This window comes from Seriola aureovittata, chromosome 8 (genome assembly GCF_021018895.1).
Source record: "Seriola aureovittata isolate HTS-2021-v1 ecotype China chromosome 8, ASM2101889v1, whole genome shotgun sequence".
NCBI lineage: Eukaryota > Metazoa > Chordata > Actinopteri > Carangiformes > Carangidae > Seriola > Seriola aureovittata.
Genome location: NC_079371.1, coordinates 20295424 through 20315895, shown reverse-complemented (window position 1 = coordinate 20315895; position 20472 = coordinate 20295424). Strand labels below are relative to the sequence as shown.

At 42.1% G+C, this 20472-nt stretch overlaps 1 protein-coding gene across 4 annotated transcripts in view; it reads right to left on the bottom strand.

Annotated features, from left to right (window-relative positions):
• Positions 1-20472, bottom strand: part of afap1l1a (actin filament associated protein 1-like 1a) — a 26655-nt gene extending 6183 nt beyond the window's left edge. Inside the window, exons 1-15 of one of the 4 annotated variants that reach the window (XM_056383337.1) lie at positions 20360-20450; positions 16497-16537; positions 5342-5467; positions 4922-5005; positions 4735-4814; positions 4138-4276; positions 3861-3956; positions 3533-3747; positions 3259-3438; positions 3074-3157; positions 2398-2473; positions 1535-1654; positions 1243-1454; positions 598-743; positions 400-472 (exon numbers count right to left, since the gene is read on the bottom strand). In XM_056383337.1, the coding sequence (XP_056239312.1) occupies positions 400-472; positions 598-743; positions 1243-1454; positions 1535-1654; positions 2398-2473; positions 3074-3157; positions 3259-3438; positions 3533-3747; positions 3861-3956; positions 4138-4276; positions 4735-4814; positions 4922-5005; positions 5342-5465 (1629 nt within the window). In that variant the 5' untranslated portion in view covers positions 5466-5467; positions 16497-16537; positions 20360-20450. Of the gene's footprint in view, positions 1-399; positions 473-597; positions 744-1242; positions 1455-1534; positions 1655-2397; positions 2474-3073; positions 3158-3258; positions 3439-3532; positions 3748-3860; positions 3957-4137; positions 4277-4734; positions 4815-4921; positions 5006-5341; positions 5468-8997; positions 9190-16496; positions 16538-20359 lie in introns of those variants that run through there. The other 3 variants (XM_056383334.1, XM_056383335.1, XM_056383336.1) reach the window with 3 other exon arrangements.

Sequence of the window (20472 nt, the reverse complement as noted above, 5' to 3'; positions counted from 1 at the left end):
ATGTTTGTGGCTGTAGGTGGTGAGAGGTGTGTGTTTAAGTGTATGTCAGTGGGGTTACAGAAGAGGTTTACAGGCTGTAAAACCGCCATGACCTCGTGCTTTCCTGTCACCAGTTTGATCACTTTTTCTTTTTTTTTTTTTTTCCCCTCTCCCGTGCCCACACAGTATTTTTTCTATGGCCAACAAAAGGCGGTCATTGATAGGCATCTAACAGAGCACTGTCTGTCTGTTTGGGTGACTGATATGGGGTGTCATATTCAGACAGTGACTGTCTCCAACAGCTGCACACACACAGACACACACACGCGCCTCTAATCTTGTCATATCAAAGTAAAGCATCACACATAAGGTTCAACAAAACTTTGGGAATGTGTGTGGGTCTGAGCACATGCGTCCCACCTGCATGTCCTCATTAGGGACCTCATCATATGTTCTGGAGTCTGTAGAGGTACTGCTGGAGGAGGTGGCCCACCTAGGATCAGACAGGGAGAGGACAAAATGAAGCCTGCATGAGGTCAAAACATCACTGCTCTGGTCGGTGGCCTTACACTGACCTCGTCTAAATATCCCAGCCCCCCCCCCCACTGTCTCACTCACAGGAAGGAATGCCGCGCAGCGTCGCAGATATTAGCAATGGTTTCCACGTCAACATAGTCGTAATGCAGTGACTCTGGGCCTGTCGCGGAGCCTGTTTCTGCCAAGAGGACACCAAGCCACCTTCCAAGTTCCTCAGAGCTGCTAGCCTGAAAGGAGACAGGACAAATCAGCTTAGAAATTCCTCAAATACAAACAGTTTACACTATCTACACACAACAGCAGATAACAATAATATCATTTATTGGAAATCAAGATTCTGACCACTCAAAGAATGTAAGTAAAACATTTAATTCTCTTTTAGCTCTGTTTTTGGTCTCGACCAACTCCTGAGGAAATTATCCGGCTCCTTAGCTGCTAAATGCTTCAGTTTGTTCACTTCCTGGCTGCCTGTTTCTGCTCAACAAGGCTGATCTGTGATTCATCTGTGAGAGTGAATCCATTAAATCCAAGTTAAAACATTAAAGTTGCAGCCCGTTAAACCAAAACAATTAGCTGAAAGATGCAAAAATTTTGTGGAGTGATAATTCTCTGTGCATTTGCCACTATGAGTTTCCCTTATCACATTACACATAGTCCTTTGACCCTTTGTTTATATAAAAATATTGACTAGTGCAGCTTTAAAAAAAACAGGCAAAGTATTACTACCTCCAGAGCAGCCACCTCTGTGCTGTTGCGTAGGATTCGAAACGCAAATGGGTGTTTGGGTCCGAGCCCCGGCACCACCTCACAGCTGTGGAGGGGGAGGGAAGGCAGGGAGGTCCGAGAGTCTCCTTTGTCATGGTAGAAGTGCAGGGAGCCTTTGCACACACAACACCACTGTTCCCGCCACACCTGGTTCACCAGCACTGACAGGTAGCCTGCATTGTGAAGAGGGAAAATAAAATGACGCATCTGAAAACTCGGAGACCTGAAGAGTGACAGTGAAGCAGGGTCTGACCTTGTCGAGGGTCGTTGAAGGACGTCCGGGGATCACCTGGCCGAGGGGACTTCTTCTTGGAGAAGCTGATGATTCGTGTGATTTTACGGCCTGCAGCAAAAGCTCCTCGTTTCACCTTACCTACATTAAAAATCCCATAGTTTCTTTTTATCCAAATACAGTATATCTTTGCCATGTGGAAACTTAAATTCATATAAAATATGTAAAAACCACGTGACAATAGATTTCAGTTAAAACAAAAAAAAAAGAATATCTTAACTCAAGATACACATACTGATTTTTTTTCCAAAATCCATCAACTGCATCTTGTGGTCTCCATCTGCAGATGGTCTGTTTTCATGGAGATAGCTCAGCTAACTTTGGTGTGACCTAATGCTGCATTTATGTTTCTGTAAACAACCGTCACTACAACATACAAGTTGTAATTATGACTGGGAGAGTCAGATGTTGCGGAAAACTTTCATATGTCCGACTTGGCGCTTAATAATAGAGAAGTGTCTGAAAACCAAATAAATATGGATGCCTTATGTCAGCCAGAGATTTTCTTTCAAGGTAATTAAACCCAGATTGTTAGACATTGTCAAGTGTTTTTAACACGCCTGCGCCCAACCCTGCAGTCCTACAACTGTCTTGAGTTGTCGAGTGCTGTGAACACTCACAAATTGTAAACATTAAAAAAGTATCTCATCTCAACTTGAGTGCGGCACTGTTCAAATAAAGTTGTGGTGACAACGGAGCAAACTCCATCTGCTGATGAAGACCATGAGAGAGATGCAGTTGGGGGAAAAAAAGCTAGTAAGCGGAGCCTGAGTTCACTTTTGTTTTTGTGAAAGACCTGGTGTAGTGATTAGAAGCTGTCTCACCGTTCTCTCTGCAGTTATCTCCAGTTGACACACCCACACTGTCTGAATCTGATGTGTTCCTCTCCACAGATAACCTCTGAGGAACAGGAAACAAACACAGGTTTAGACAAACAGCTGAGTCTTAGTCCTGCACTCAAACTAGAGCCAAGCCTTCTAAATTTGTCTTTGACTAAAAAGAGCTAAATGACTATACCTGACATCCCTGTTTCCATGGCTGGATTCTTTCATTCTTTTACATGCTGTCTCATAACCACAAACACATGATATGAAGAGACAGACAGAGTTATCCTCTGCCTTTTCTCCTACTAATTTAATGTTGGCCTCTCTCTCTTCAGTCTCTGCTTTTATGTCAGAGCCTTTTTGCAGTTTATGTTCTGACAGGTAGGTAACCTTGAGAGAGGATCTGCCTGTTCAAACTCTGACTCACTCACACCCCTATCATTTCTGTCTCAACACCTAATTGCACTACATATCTCCTTTTTGTTCTGCAAGCCAAATACATGTATCAGTGCGCACTGTGTCGAGCCAAACAATTGTTTAAGAAAATTGATGATGACAACACAATTGCTGGCTGCTACCGGCGGTTTCCTCACTTCGGCTGTGAGGATGAATTATTGTCTTGAGGATAAATACGACAGGAAGCTGCTCACACAAACACCCTCTCCTCTACACTTACCTTGTCAAGTTCAGTTTTTCTTGGAATGATAGGAGATGCAGATTCCTCATGCCCTGTGCTCTGGCCGCTCACCTCTCTAACAACCTGTGGGCATATTTGTGTCAGTTTCTAGCATGACTGTTGGCTGTGTTACCACTCTACCACCCTATCCCTGCATACCAAAGTATGTGGAGAGCGCAGCTTACCCTAAGCCATCTGTGGGCCTGTTCCTTGCTTTGCACTGCCAGCACCAGTGCGTCTCCATTGGGTAAAGTGAACCGGAGCTCATGGTGCTTCCTCTTGCTGTCTTTGGGTGTATAGACCACAGCGCACTGGGGCAGCAGCAGGTCCACATACGGGCACGTGTCCTTAGAACTCTTATAGCACTGCAGAAAAGAGGACACACAGGACACTGTAGGTTAAAGGAGAGAAATATGCAAGAGCGTCCTTTACTGAATATGTGAGCGTACACCCTCTCACCTGCAGTCTGTTCTCCCGTATGACAGTGAGCTGTTTGGCCCACTGGCCGAAGCGTTTCTTGCGCAGCAGGAAGGCACAGATGCGACAGTCTCTGGCAGGAGGCATGGAGCTCTCATCCGAGGGCCACTGATGGGTGAGTCGGACGCCGGGGCTCCTCTCCTCCTCATCCTCCTCATATGACTCATAGGAACTGCTCAGAGCGTCAGAATCATTGTCTAGGAGAGCAGCGACAGACAAGGTAAAGGGTGCTATATTTGTAGTAAAAAAAAAAAGTTTTTTTTTATCCTGTAATCTGGTTAGTTTGGGAATAACTTTGTTCTTAACTCACAGGAGTTTTTACGGTGTGAATTAATGCAGGTAGTGGGATAGTTGTTTTCAGCATCTTCATACCCATCTTCTATCGAGTTGGGAGGGCTGGGCCTGACTGGAAATGGAAGAAAAAAAAAAGCCTAATTAGTCCTTGTGTTTCATAATGCACTTTAATGTAACTTGTATTAGTACTACATAATTATGTGTAATTTAAGTGCTGAGAACTGACTACATAGGTTTTTACAGCAAAATGACACAAAGGGCACTGAGTTCAGCAGAGGCGGGAAGATGCTGACCTCGTGTGATGATGTACTCAGGCATCTTGCCAGGACTGAGGGGTACTGCCTCCTCATAATACTCCTCAGGAGGAGGCGTTGTGGGCAGAGGGGGAGGAGAGTCAGCTGAGTGCGTGGCTGGGGAGTCTGCACAGCTCTGCTAAAGGATTCACACAAATAACTCTCAAATTTCCCACATAACCATGAACGATTTTCCTTTCACACCCAAAGAACTGCATCATCAAAGAGATGCAGAGGATAAACCTCAAAATGATATCCATAAATTAGACACATGGGCTCTGGGCGGATCCCTGCATTTTAACTCCTCTCTTTTAACAGCTCGCAGAGCGGTGAGTGTGTGTACATGGGAAACCCCCACAACAAGGAATGCCATCTCTCTGTTTTTCTTTGCTTTTTCTCCACAAGTCATTTAGAGGTGCGATGGTTCCCTGCAAAGCTGGATTCGGATTTTGAGTGCTGAAAAGATGGACATACAACAACATACATACCGTGCATGCAGTTTCATCCTGCCTCCAGGATTTAAAGCCAATACGTCACATGTAATGGATATTTATGGAAAGGGATAGGTTAGGAGCTGAGTGTGTGTTGGCAACTTGCCTGTTTTAAAGTGTCAGTTTGGGTGTTCTTCTCCTCTTTCACATCGTCTGTAACGTCCTTTAGGTCTCCAAGCTCGCAGTCTGACAACAACATACATTTACACTCTCACTTTTAACTGTATATCTAAAGACAGCATGAAAACTGCTGCTTATGTGTTGGCACTTGTGTGTATTTTTCTCAAACTCACCAAATGTTTCAAAGAGGGACTCGACAAAGCTGGTGCCGTTTCTGTAAACCGCTGAGTTCATGTAGATGTAGTCTGTTCCTGACACTGGAAGAGAGGAAGAGGAAAACATAAAAACTTTCTGCATGGTAAGAAAAGTGCAGAAAGTTAGACAGATTTCTAACCTTCATATCCTATTAATGAGTGAGTGGATGCTGATTAATCTGAAGAATGCAATAAAAATAGTAAAGCCCAGTAAATAAACATAATTTGTGAAATATCTATCCAATAATTTGCATCTAAACTAAATAATTGATTTTATCTGGAAATCTTGAAAGTGGACTAGAATGAAACACAATTTCTGCACAATGAAATGTACAAACATTCCCTATGAACATCTGTCGGACTTAATAAGTTACTTCGTGTGTCTCTCCTCTCTCTGACCTGATGGCTGTATCTGCTGCAGGAGGTTCCACACTGAGGTCTTCTTCTCCTGGGTGGATGAGCTGAGGTTCTCCTCGTCCAGCATCTTCAGCAGTACTCCCAGCTCATTCACCAACACCTCCATCGCTGCACAGGGTGAGGGCAAAGGTCAGGGGGGCATGGGGTCAGTGTATCAGCAGAGAGGGCAAAGGTCAGGCTAACAAGTCTAAACAAACCCCAGGAGCATGTCAGGGAGGCTCTTTCTGCTTTGCTTTCCATGTGTCCTTCTTTCATTTTCTGTCACTTTGCTTCACAGTTTGTCAATATCAATCTGCCACCTTATCACAGAGTCTGCCTCCTCTCCACCTCTGTCTGTTACTAACCAGACTAAACAACAACAAGAGAGTGGAGTGAGAGGAAATATGTTTGCTAATTGCTCATTAACCCAGAAGAAAAGTGCAAATGAAGCTACCCTAACACATGAACTCTTACGCAGCATATGAACAGAACATCCTGCATAAAACGTTCTGCAGCAGCTCTGAAATGTTGCTGGCTCAAAAGACAGATGGGCACAAATCCAAATTTCAATCAACTGTCACACTCAATGCTGAGAGGGCAAATTAAAAGCGCTGCAAAGACTGTAAAAATGTTGGCAGAAACATGAGATTCTGACAAGAATAACTGAAGGGCCACTTTACAGAACCCAGAGCGGGCCAGCAAGCCGAGTTTCATTCACAGGGACATGATCTTTATCGGACAGTTGGAGATTTTAAGTCATGGACTCACAACAGCAAGGGCTGGCTGAGACCCCCAGGCCTCCAGCAATACACACTCTATTCCCAGGTTTTGCAAAACATTGAGGACTCAGCTTAAAGGAATATATGATTCACATCATGTGTTGATCTGAGAGGTGGGACAGGTCCACTCCCTGTTTTCAGAACAGAACTTAAATAAACTGTCTCCCTCCCTCTGACAGCTGCTGGAGACCCTGAGAACAGAACGGATCTGCAACCTGCTGCTGATGTGTTGAATTCCTCCTTCATCTTGTTTCATGCCAGACACAAGCAAGTGCTGCCAGTCGGTCCACATGTTCTTATGTCATGCCCCCCCACCCACCCCACACACACACACACACACACACACACACACACACACACACAGTTTTCACAGTTGAGCCACATTGGACCCACTGAACCGTGCATCTTGCTGGAGTCAACCATGGGACAGCCACTGAGCCAGAAAACTCTTTGTGTGGTGGGCGGTCATATGGCAACAAGACCAGTTACACTAACCAAACACCAGTACATGCACACACGTACACATACACATGAATCTGAAACACACAGGGAGGCTTATATGGTGTGTATTTAGTAAGGTGAGGTGTGTCAAAAGTATTCATTGGTGTACCTGGCTCGAAAAGGCCCTGTTGTGTGTGTGTGTGTGTGTGTGTGTGTATGTGTGTGTGTGTGTGTGTGTGTGTGTGTGGTGTGTGTGTGTGTGTGTGTGTGTGTGTGTGTGTGTGTGTGTGTGCAGGTTTACAGAGCATTATTAATGAGTTTCTTCATAAGTTGGACTGTTTGTTGAATCCCTCTGACACAGTGATCTTGTATGTAAGCACCACTGACAGGTTGTGCTGGAAGATGTATCTGGTCTTTGTCAGTGTGTGCTCCACATTTCAGACTGCTCCCACTCCTTGAAGACAGACATACTTTCCTGAGGTGGGTCTTCCTATGGGTTTAACAATGCCCTGCTAAGGCAACAAGAGCCTGTGCCTGTTTAACCACTTTGTCTTCTTCACCAGTGCAGTTTCCGTCCATTGTAATAACAAAATATGCCTCGCATTCCGAGAAGTGGGCATGAGGAGTTAATACATGCAGGGACCTGGAAAGTTTCCTCATTAACATCTGATTCACCCAGCGGAAATAAGGAAGTGGAGTTTGGGGAAGGAGAGGAAACTCATGAGAGTGGGATGTCTTGGCCTGGTGGATGCTGTCTCTCTGCCAGAGGTTTCAGCTGTTTAGATTCTGGCTCTGGCGCACCACTGGGCTTCCCCTAACCTAGTGCCTAGAACCTTATCCACAGCATGACTCATTCACTGCAGAGAAAATTTGAAATTCACACCACTCAGCACTAAATCAAATATAACACAGAGACCAAGGCAGTGCTTTCAAGGAGCTGGCAAAAAGTGGGACACTGCGCTCATCACACTGCTTCACTTGGACTGCTGCTCCAAAAAGCTGATGGTCTAATTTGACAAATACAGTGTTATTCTGCTTGCGCCAAAATGAGCTAAGAGGAATTATTGCGTAGTATTTGGCATGTGAGGCACATAAGGCCACCCTTAAGTCAACGGTCATGCCTTTTATAACCAACATTACACTACTCACATGGTTCTCACACATCTAAAACAGCACATGATCCTTTAAATCCCTGCTGCAACTGTTCAGAGGTACTCTGAATTCTGTGTGTGTGTGTGTGAGTGTGAGTGTGAATGTGAGTGTGTGTGTGTGTGTGTGTGTGTGTGTGATGTGTCTGATGTACTTAAAAGCCAGATAAAACAGATTTTGAGCCCAGCACCTGGGGGAAACTCCACACAAGCTCACATATGATGTTAATGCTACATAAAACAGACTGGATAAGGTTTAATCAAAGTCATACTAAGCTGAAATTGTAATATCTGCAGCTACAAACCAAGACTTTAATCTCAGGTTTTATCATTTAAGGTTCTTTTAAGCCTTAACAAAAACATTACGAGGGAATATTCCCCCTAAAAAAATGAAAAACACACACAAAAGACGGGTAGGGGAATGTGTAAAGCTATTCAAAGCTTTGGACACATTCAAACATTTACCCCCTCACACCTGCCTGACAATAGCCATTAAACACTAGACACATTCCTCACCTTGTTAATAGTGCAAGTCTCTGTAAAGTGCATCTGTGTGTGTGTATGTGTAGACTTCTGTGAAACAGAATGAGTAGTTTGTTTAACAGTGCAGACTCAGAGCTTTAAAAGAGGCTTACATTCGCAGACTTTCTGAGGGAGTGAAAGAGAGGGGGAGGTGGGGGTGAGTAATGTCAGCGAGTTGAGCACCTGTGCTAACATGTCCAACAAACCCTGATATGAAGAATAATGTGACCTCAATCGGGTGCACATATTCTTCTTTTTTTTTTTTTAACCCCCTCCTTTTCATGCCAAAGGGCTGTATTCATGCTGAGCTTACTTATCTTGCAAAACACACACACACACACACACACACACGCACACACAGCTTCCCCAGTATGTTGTAAGTGACTGAATCTGGTCATTCTGCAGAAACTCTGTTTCACAATATTGTTGCAGGCAGACATTCCAGCTAACCACACAGGAATTTGCAACCCAGGAAGAGTCTTAAGAGGCTTAAAAAATTACAATGCTGCACTATCGAGTCTTGGTGGCAAACAGTTGCTTTCTCAACAATTCAGGATTACTGCCATTCTAGGTATTTCATCAAGCTGGCATGATGCTTGAGGCTTGAGGTAAACATCACCTGATGCCTCAGTCTCATGTTTACAACACCTTTACAGCTCAACAGTTTGTGTGTCTTTACATTGTTCAGTATCTTCACAAACCCCTGCACCTTCTTCCACCTAAGTCACCACCTGCTTTAATATTCAGACAAGCTACAGACAACACTTACCCTCAACAGCAGTGGATGAGAGTCCCACCATTTTCCAAGGTTACAGAGGAGAATCGGTTCATTCATACACGGACAGATACTGTAGGAGATATTCCAGAGTCAAAGCCTCCCTGTGTGTGTGTCCTGTAAAGTCTTTGTATTGGAGGTGAGCTATAGTCTGCCTACTGCAGCACACACACACTCCCTTTACCTCTCCCTTCCTCCCTCTGATCTGTTATCTCCCTCCACCCACCTCCCTCTCTCTGTCTCCCCTCCTCTCTTTTCTTTTTGGGGGTAGGGTGATGGTGGTGCTCTCTATGTGTGTGTGTATGTAGCCCTATTGGATCCCCCTCCGCTGTAATCCCAGGGATCGTATAGCACCTGGGAGAGGCTTGCTGTGTAAACACACACATGTCGACTAATAGTTAACTCACATTCTTTATTCTTTCACATTCTTCCCCTCAGTGTATTTATTAACCTTTAACTAGCTGTACACAAAGTCTGCCATCCAGAAGATGCCAGTGAACCCATTAACATACCAGATACAGTAAGGCATTGTTAGGGCATCTTTGCCACTATAATTTACTGATAATTGGACCATTAAAATGGTTCAAGGGGTAATATCTATATTTTGAATGCACTGAAAATACAAGGTGAAGGATATAGGAGAGAGTGAGTAAAGGCTGTGGAGTGTAGGTGGAGGCAAGTTGAGACTTTTCAGTTACACGTGGATGAGTTGTTGCCTTGAGGCAGACTCATGCATCCCGACACGATGCGACATGCTGCCATCAGTCACAGTAACATTGCACAAACAAACCCTGAAGGCGCACATAGGCAATTTACAACCATGTGCACAGCAACAGACAAAAAACACGGCTTCTCCTAAGTGTAGGCTTTTACGATACATCAGTTGCAGAATGAAAACAGTGTCAGCCAGCTGTAGGGCTGGCTGATGGACAAGACTGCTCAACAATGACTGTGAAGTTACTAGATATGAGCATGTAAAATATTGGTTTTAATCCTGGTATGACCCTTTTGACCCCTCTTTGACCTCTCCTATTGAATACACATTACCGGTAGTTAAGAATATACCTTTTGGGATGATTGGCAGCACTCTTGTGTCTGTACAGTAAATAGGAGGATCAGTGTTTTTCCTGTATGTATTATAGTATTTATTGTACAGACACGAGAGTGGGATCAATTTTTTCATCTAGTGTAACTCTGGGCAACAAAGTGAGTAATGGACAACATAATATTAATGTTTAATGTAATTATCTGCATCATTTTTGTACAGACAAAATGTATTTTTGCTTCTCTATATCACTGATTCAACACCAATTCAATTTGTAGCTAGATTATGCTGATTTACTATAAGTATAGTATGTAGCTCTGATGCTCTGAATATTACCACACATTTATCCACAGTAACATCACCTTTAGCCACACTAGCAGCGTGACCAATGCTCTTATAATTGCATTGGTCCAGAGTGGGATATTTCCATTCCAACTGGATGGATTGCAATCAAATGAAAAATAGCAAAGTTGTCTCTTTTCTTCTTCCGTTGTTTTGTGCCATACTTTTATATCTCACTTTGCAAAATATAAAAACTTTTTTTTATTTCACAAATGATGCCAAAGTTGAAAAAAAAGGTGATCTTTTGAACATACTTATAGACAGTGAACGACAGACGATGAATGAGTCGCACAGAGGATTTAAAGATATACACTCCCAGGGATGTCTGTGAAGAAAATGGAAAATTAATGGCCTAATTATGTAGACAGGAAGTCCTCCTACTGTCTGTTTTCATACACAGACCAGACTTTCCCTGAGGCGTACATGATGTTTCCCAACTTTTCCAATGTCCTCTCTAGTGGTGATGCCACAGACACACCCTGCCAGGCTTGGTTATGGCCTGACAAACCTCTCACTGTGACTAAATACGACCTCTGACCATCCCCGTAAAGCTGTGATCTCACAGAGGACTGTGGATGCCAGAGGACGGATGGGAAAGCACACTAAAGCTGTGAAATACAAATCACTTTACCTCTCATTAAAACTGGGTACATAGCTGTCATGTTTGAGCAATACTGGAGTATTAAGGACAGGTGATTTCTAAAACACGGCATTTCAAACTTGACTAATCTAGAAAATCATTAACAAAACACACACTGAAATAACATAGGTACAGTATAAGCATACAGAGGTAAATCCTGTTAGACAAAGCTGCTGTGAGAACCTCAAAGGACTGTACCATCTGTGACTCCACAAGAGATCAGTATCTAATGAAAAATGCTGAGTTTTTCTTGGAAGTCTCCCCTTCCTTATTGTCTTTGGACATGTTGGATATACAGCCATTTCCCAACCTGATCTGACATGAAAGAGCACTGCAGGTTGAAGACTTTGAGGTGTCCAGAAACCCAGTGTGGGAGTCTTTCTTTGTCTCATCACTGAAGCCAGTTGAACAATATGACCCAGTAACTTTCTCATCATGTTAAGCGAGTCACAGGAGAGGTTTGAATGTTATCTTTCATACCGTGTGAGGGTTATCTAAATACCACCATCCAACTCATCAAAGCTGGGACATGTGTGTTTAGAGAAAATAGCTGAATCATAGCATTAAGAGACGCAGATGAGAACAGAGATGTCATATCTCCCTTTCAAAGGCCGCAGGCTTTAATCGCACCCCTTGGGGTGTGTGTAGCCTGCAATCTAACAAAGGCAAGGTAAACCAGCTGGCCAGAGGTTTTTAATTACATTAAGTGCTGTGCCAACACTCACCAGCCTCTGCCCTATCATAATGACATCCCCTCCCACTTTATTCCTCAGATTGCAGGCATTTCCCAAGTGTGACGGTTTTTCTCTCCCCAGCACAAAACATGTCTGGGCATTCACAAACTGATAACTGCGGAGCCCACAACAGGTAAACAGATACTTCTGATTCAGTGGTAAGATGATACTAATCGGCATGATGACTGCATCTGTGACTTAACTTTCAGAGTAGTCATCATTTTAGGCTGGATGTGAGCTGGATGATGAGAGCCATATTAACATTTATGAATTATTCAGATTTCTTAAAGCGACAATGTTCACTATTTTTATTAAACAAAAGATGAAATGACGAAGTGTATGTGAAAGGGCTTGCTGGCAGTGATAAACATAGAAATATCTATGTTCTACAGAGCATTTTTCAGTCCTTCAGCTCACTGTTTTGACTTTTGGACCCTCAGATTTTCTGTTTTGGTTCGCGGTCACAGCTCTAAGCAGCACTGTTTTAGCATTTTGCAGCTAATGAGTCAGATATTTCCCTAAAAAGTTGGTTGACAACAAAACAGAGCTTAAAGGAGAGTGAATATTGGACTGACATCCATTAGGTGGACAGAGATATAACTCTCTGTGAATGCTAATGTTGCTCCATATCTGCTCAATGATAAACTGTTAGCTAACAGCTTTGCTACATCAATTTAAAAGTTAAAAGTATGTCAGGATTGTGTTTGCAGCTTGCTTCCATTGACCCCAAACAATCAGTTAATAATGGTTTAAGTACTTCTTATTATATGTTATTATTATGGGCACTTTGCCTATCTATTTAATTTTCTTTAAACATTTTAGGGTCCAGGAAATTGCAGTAGATTCCCAGGAGAAGTATGAAAATGGAGGCACATCAGGAAATGGCCAACAAATGTGGTAGAGACCCTGTTGGCAGGTAGTGTAAAGCCTTGTAAAACTATGTAAAATATACAGAGATAAGGCTGAAAATCATCAAAGTGGACATTTAAAGGTCATGCTAGCTATGATAGGCTAACGACTGAAGACCCTTAGAGACGGATTTTGATCTCATTCTGCTTGCTGCCAACAAAACACTTTTCCTGTCCTACATAAGTTAATGGGCTGAGCAAGTGTATTGCGATGCCCCATATGCCCCCTATAGAGATGGCTTCCTCCCTCCATTGATGACATCACCTATCACCTCCGGCCTTCTGTTTCCTCTTCCTGTCAGCTGACTCACTCCCAATTTTACTGTACTGTCTCTGGTGACCCCATTCTCAACGCACTGTCTAGATCCTACACTAGATAGAATTGAATTTCAAAGGTATGACAATATGATGGAGCTTGAAATCCACTACTATTACAAACCTTTATTTAGCTGCTGCAGGTAGTCCTCCAAGAAAAAGGGGATTTCTCATAGCTTTGACATGGACATTTATTATGTGGGTGGACAGTTTAGACAAACATGCAGTATTCAACACACATAGCAAATGCACATTGCAAGACATGCTGGAGTTGAGCAGCAGGTGAGGGGCAAATGTGGAAAAACTTATTTGGTTTGGAGGAGTCGTAAAGGTACACAAATTAAGGAGAGAGGGGAAAAAACATGTTCTGCCCACTGTTTTTATTGTACATGGTAAGATGCTTCAGGTTATCATAAAACACAGCACAGATCCCACACTCCATGAAACTCAACGAGTGTGTGCACCAGTACAGTAATACACTAGAGATCGCAACTGTCCAGGGATATGGATGCCTTGATTGCTTTGTGGATACAGTAGGTAGTATTCTGTCCTAGTTTTTTACTTCAGAACCAAATAATTGGCTGGTGAACCAACATACAGAGTAACACTTTGGCTGACTGCTTACTTGAAAACATTAATTTTGTGATATCGAATCAGGCAAAACCTTAAGTATTTGGAGTGTGCATTTCACAGCACTATTACTTTTCAGTTGTATATCTTTAGTTTAAATTTCCCTTAAAAAGAACAAAGCTTGATTAAATTCATCCCATCTTAGCAAATATTTATATACATCATTCAAATGGGCTGCAGTCAACGACGTCTATAACAAATTTCTATCTTGAACGTGCATCCAAACTCCTTCTAATTAGGCCACTCTAACAAGCCTGTCACAGAGGGAAATAAATCTACTCAAAGTCATTAGGCCTCTTAAGCTTAGGATGTTTCCATGGTGACAGAGAGGGAGAATTATGGGTCTGTGTACTCCCGCTTTTGATGTTCAGACACACAGGTACATACGCGCAAGCGCAAACACACACACACACACACACACACACACACACACACACACACAGCTCCCCATGGCTTCACTGCAGTTGAGTAATCTGGGAAGCAGTGGTGATAGCAGGGAGCTGCTATCTCAGCAGTGAGGCAGAGTCAATGGCCCCAGTTACAGGTCAGGTTAGTAAAGCATTGCTCATTTTCCTGCCTAGTGTTACCATGTTTCTTCATTGTTTTGCATTGCTGTAGTGATCTTTATCCCTTGGATGATATTACATGGTATCAGCCCAATCAGCGCCAAAAACAAAGAAACATGCCATGGAAATGAATCACTGTGTATAGTAGGACATGGTAGAAAACAGGCAGCAAGGAGTCTTTAATACCTCCTGATACCCTAAAAGAAAGACTTTGTGTAAGAATGAGTTTTCCATTCTTGTGACAGTGCTCCCTGCTCCTCCCACAAAACTGTTTATACCATCAGATTCATACTTCCTGTAATCCTTCACTTCCTGCCTTATTGTGTCATTAGCTGATCATCAAGTGTGACAATTTAGTGCTGTGCTTGACTGAGAAAGTCTCCAGGGAACTTCTTTTTCTTTCCCCAGTTCATCATGGGATATGCTGATCTTCCCAGCAACCCTAAAACAGCAGGTAAAAAATGGTCAGATTGGTCGAGGTTGTCTGATAATGGAATAATAGCACTGACCAGGTGGCAACAGTTGCATTTGGGTATTTCTCAATATGGCCTCAGGTCAAAGGTTAGAGGTCACATGATGTAGGCGATGTCTGTCTGCTAAGCTTCTTTTCCTTCATTCTCATTTTTCATCTTTTGCTCTCTGAGTTATTCAAGTCCGGGATGGCACAGAGGGCTTGACTCAGCCTGCTGACAGACAAAGGCCCTACAGTATTTTTCAGATCCCATATCTGCCCTGAGTCCTATGAGATCACCACAATGCTATGTCTCCCTCACAGAAAAGTATTCACACACTGAGAAAGATGCTATTCTGCAAGTGGAAGCACTGCTTTACTGATGCTGCACAGACTAGGGTAATATACACAGAACACACAAACAGGCCTGCAAACACACACTCACACACAGTCACACAAGCACAAAGGGAGAAAAGGGGCCGCTTTGTCTCCATTTGGGATTTTTTGTGTTAATTTGATTCTGACCGGAGAACTGTCTTTTTCAGTTTCTCACTACAGAACTAGGACACTCTCTCAACCTCTTACTGCTGTTGTCTGGATCTTTTTTATCATGTTATGTACGAATTCTCCCTGAAGATGAGCTGGGGTGTTTTTTGCATTTCTCTCGTTGTTCAGAAGTTTAAGAGGAATCTATAAGAAGGGAAACCTCAATCATATGAACGAGTACAAACTGACTGTGTTCCACATTACTGCTCCAGTTTATTGTGTAATGGTATCATACGTCTTGATTAAACACAATGTTTGGGTGTACTGTTTATCTGAAAACTAAACAGTCATTCATAATCATTACTAAATCACCACTAAATGACCATTGTTTAGCTGTAGCTGCTTTAGGATGAATGTAGCAGGATTTAGGCCACACATAATATCATCCAGTATTTTTGTTAATGAGTTGATGCAGTATTTCCAGAATCAATCACCACTTACACAGTCAGTTTTGAAACCACAGTGTCAAAGGAGGAAAAGGATCTTAAATTAAAGAGTCACTCAGTTGCACATACGAAGAAAAGGTACGTTGTATTTCGTTGTAAAGTTACACAATTGTTACGAAACATCACAAATACAACCTCAAAAATGAACACTGAATTCGCTCAACACAGTTTCAATAAGAAACACATGAGCTGCAGAAAGCAAGTATTTATGGTAAAGTTGCCATTAAGAAATAATCAATATTAACACTAAATGATACATTATTTGTTGGACTGCGGAGCAAGCAGGATCAAGAGGGATACCTGCAAAGGAACAGTCCCGTACATTCACTGAAATTTGTGCAACAGAATTGGCGGAGGGACTGAAACAAAAAGGCAAAGAGCAAGCGTAGACCATGTAAGGTCAAGGGCCTGGGGCCGACCATGTGTCTGTGTCAGTTTTTCATTTTAAGTAATCTCTGCCTTAGAAATGAACACAAGACATTAACTACATCTTTAACTTCTTGTTGGCGCATACCAACACCAAAGTGTCTGTGGGATAAAGTGACTGTGTATTTTAGATAGCTTTCCAGGAAGAGTGTTTAAAGTCTTTTCTTAGTACATACCAGAAACACACTTGTCAGTACCATCTGTACACTACACTGTTTGAACTGCTCACCTGGATTTATCCCTAAGGTCAAAAAAAAAATTTCGACACCTGTATAATAACACGAATCATACATCAGTGCTGAATTATGGCTGTTCTCAAGTAACATATCGTAAACCTAACTGATAACAGGTTGGACAAGTCTTATTCTATCTAAGACTCTTATATTCTGCCAAGTTTCTACAATAAATCTGAATTAGGCCTCTGAATTTAGTGCTTGTACGTACCTGTGTGCTTATAAACCCCGGGCAGAGTCACTTTTCACCCTCTGCAACAGAAGAAAGCACCACATTTCCAAGTGTCATATACACTCTGTAGTCCCCTGCTGCAATGTTGTGCACCATATCTCCATGGATACCCCATAAACAGCTGTGCAGAGAATGACCATTGCTTATACACAATGCACACGTGCACGACCACACACGCACACACACAGACACAAATACCCTGCACACATCCGAGCCATATGAATCATAGTGATCTCCTCATTTCACTGGGGTTAAAGAGGGGAATTCCACTTCTTATAGGGCTGGTCCACAGTCGTGCATGATTTACAGCTCATGCATTATGAGGCATATATGAATATACCATACTGTATATAATATAAGGTACTGTTTGTGTGACCGTTGGCATGTCTGTACACTTATTTTATGTCTAAGCATTTCTGATAAAGTTGATTGAGCAAACAGAACTTAAATAACAAAACCACAAGGGTGATCCCCTGTCTTTACATCCTGGGTCTTATTATTGTAGCCGATGTTCTAATTGGTTACAATAACACTGTATACACCAGGCCATTGTAAAGATAGTGGATGTGAGTGCTCCACTGGAGACAGCTTTCCTTTGTAATGTAAAGCTATTTGCTGGTATGGTCTGCAACAGAATGTGAAACAGACACATGAAATTAAATTTTAAAAAATGTATTAAGATCAAAATAAAACAGATGATGAATTCTTAAAGTTGTGTAGGCTCCATGGTCTCACTGGGTTGCATTAGAGAGCTGCTTATCACTGGGCACTTCTGTCCACAATCTGAATAATCACACCACTGCATTATAGTTACATTAGCTAAAACTATCACAGTAAGACTCAGGCTGTAATGTACTTGAATAGCCTTTTAAGGATGATATAAACATTGAAGTCAAGCTATTTCCACAGACACCGCTTTTGTTACGTGAACATGCAGATTACAGCATACATAATGAGAAATATGGCATAAAGGCTCACACAGTGAGGTCAGTGACCAACGGCTTGATGACGACAGCAGACTGCATTTTAATGGTGCTCATTTGCCCTGCTAACCTAAACCAACTGAAAACACGTTTTAGTTCAAATGCCATTAGTTGAAATCTTTGTGCACTCTCAAAGAAGTTCTCAGACTCTGCTTTGTGCCAAATAAAACTGAATTGTTTATTTAAAACTTCACAATGCACAAACGCACGCACACAGTTTTTTTTTTTCACATATTTCTCAGAGGAATGTTGATATGTGGAGCACTCCAACAATCTCATCAGAGGAAAGCATGTAGAAGATTTGTGCTTACATGAGCAGTATTTTTCATTCATGTATCATTGTAGAGTCCACAGCAGATCACTGTTTTGTCCACAAGTTCTTCCATATGCTCCAAAACATCCTGACAATAGCCACAATTCATCATATCTGCGGGGCTAAATCACAGACAATCCCACCACCGCAATGCAACTCTGCGGGGACAGCCTCTCCCCTCTCACACCCACCTGACGCTCTGCTTCTCACAGAGGTAACTGTGGACACAAAACCTTTTATTACACTGCTGCTCCAGCTGGCTTGGACAATGCATATTAAGTAGCTCCCACCATTCAAGCTCATACCTGCTTCTCATCAATTTCAAACAAAGCTTGATATCTAAAGTCACGCGACTCCACACAGCTTTTAGCAACACAAAAGACTGGGAGACTGAAACTGTGCTGATTAAAGAATGTTTATCAACAACAACTTTGGTACCACTTTAAAATAAGACTACCCTTTTATTAATTCGGTTATTAACACTTTATAAATCATAAATAAACAGTTATGAACAAGTTATAACACAGTCAGCATAGTGACAGTATAACACATCATACATTGATGCAGGCTCACTATTTGGCAAGATCAAGTTAATGCTTAAAACTCATTGATCTTACTAATGAGCTAGTATTATTTATAACTGGTAAAAGGAGCCTTGTCAATGTATGAAAACTGTGTTATAACTTGTTTATAATAGTTTATTTATGATTCGTAAAGTGTTAATAACCGAATTTATAACCTAATTATACCCCATTAATAAATCATTTATAAGGGTAGTATTTATTGTAAAGTGGTACCACAATTTGAAACAATTTTTGAGTCAGACGATTCATTTATATATTCATTGATAACTGGAATAATCATTACTCGCTGTCTTATTTAAAACAAACCAAGGCAAAGTTATTTAGCAGGAGCCAATCAGATCATTTAAAGACCAAATAAACAGTAGGGTTCTCCTCAGGGATCTCAAGCCATCACCATTTGTTTTCTCCTGTGGTGTTTACGCAAAAACACAAAGCTCAAACAGAAAGTCACTCAAGCTAAATTCCTGTGTGTGTTTGTGTGTGTGTGTGTGTGTGTGTGTGTGTGTGTGTGCTGAGAGAGATGGGAGGGACAGATGAGGGTTTGTCCCAACCTGGACAACACCTAAAGACACTTCCTCCTTTAGGTACTTTGTGTACACACCAAACGCACTGGCAACATCCACATAATCCACATTGACTGACAAGCTGAGGAAGGATGGAAAATAGCTAAATCATGGACAGGAAAGACAGAAGTGATTTAAAAATAGTCTTTACTTTTTTCTTGTAGGAGATGAGACTGTAAAAAGGTGAATAAGAGAAGAGAGAAGATAAAGTACCATATGCAGTATATCCCATTTCCTTTCACCTGTAGTCATTAGAGTTTAAATGTCCATAAAGTTGGTCCTTCTAATCACTATCACATGTTTACCTGCCTGGCGGCTCATAGCAGGTCTGTGAAAAGCACTCAAGTCTTTCCAGGTCTATAAGCAGTAACATGATAGCAACAGCTGAAGTGTAAAAACAGATCAAACAACTTAAATCAACTTTAAGCTGAAATCACAACTTCATGTTTCTTCAAATGTTGCTCTGGGTCACACCTTGCCCTGGTAATGCTGTCACTTCTGACCTCACTCCAAAGCCCACAAGGGGGGCAAGTGTATTTGTTTTTTTTTACAATGTGGAAAAATGTTGTACTGTCATGGGGGGGGGGGGGGGGGGGGGGGGGGGGCAGCTGCACCCCTCCCAGAAAAAAAAACACATGGGCCGAAAACACTTTTTGTATTTCCAGCTATTTCAACACAAAAGCACTGTAGATCTCCAGGGGTCTTTATGAAGAATTCTCTACAAGTGGTTTCTAGTATCAAACAATGATTACCATGACCACCTAATCTCCAAATATCTCATCTCTCCACATCCAGATATCTGACTGGACTCAGGATGAGTGGGATTCACTTTCTAGAACAACAATCAGACTGTGGATCAGGACTTGGTTTTCTGCCTCTCCAAGCAGCTGTGGGGAGACTGAAGCAACATTATTTATGTTTTTAAAGTGCACTACCATTGTGTTATCTTACAAGCACAAGACAACAGGAGGGAGAATTACAGGGGGAAAGGAAGTGTCATAGCACTTTCATGGGTATTCTCAGACAAGTGGTAACTGAGTCAGACTGCGAATTACTTTGCAGCAAATTGTGCAATTAAGGCATGGATTTGGAAATATTTAATGTTTAAGTAGCCTACATATATTCCCAGCAACATTCCACTTGTTTCCAGTAAAACCAGTGAAAGGTAGGGAGCCTTCTTGAGGGTGCAGCAGTAAGAGGTGTGTGAGGAAAGAAACACACACAGTGGGCGTGTGAGAGGGTCTGTTTTTAAGTGACCCATTAACACATAAAGCAAACATACCAGTCATATCTAAATCCACCTCACCAAACTGCACAGAGAGACATAAAACAGTCAACAGTCACTTATCAGTAAACCTCTTTTGCAGTAGTGTTTCAGGATCAGAAAAAGTAGACTTACATTTGGTGCCCTTTGTGTCCATTCTGCTGGTGATGCTGTCCATGTGAGCTGTTGAAATTCAGTGCAGGCCCATGAGTGAGAGAGAGTGGGACAGTGTGTGGACGAGCTACTGC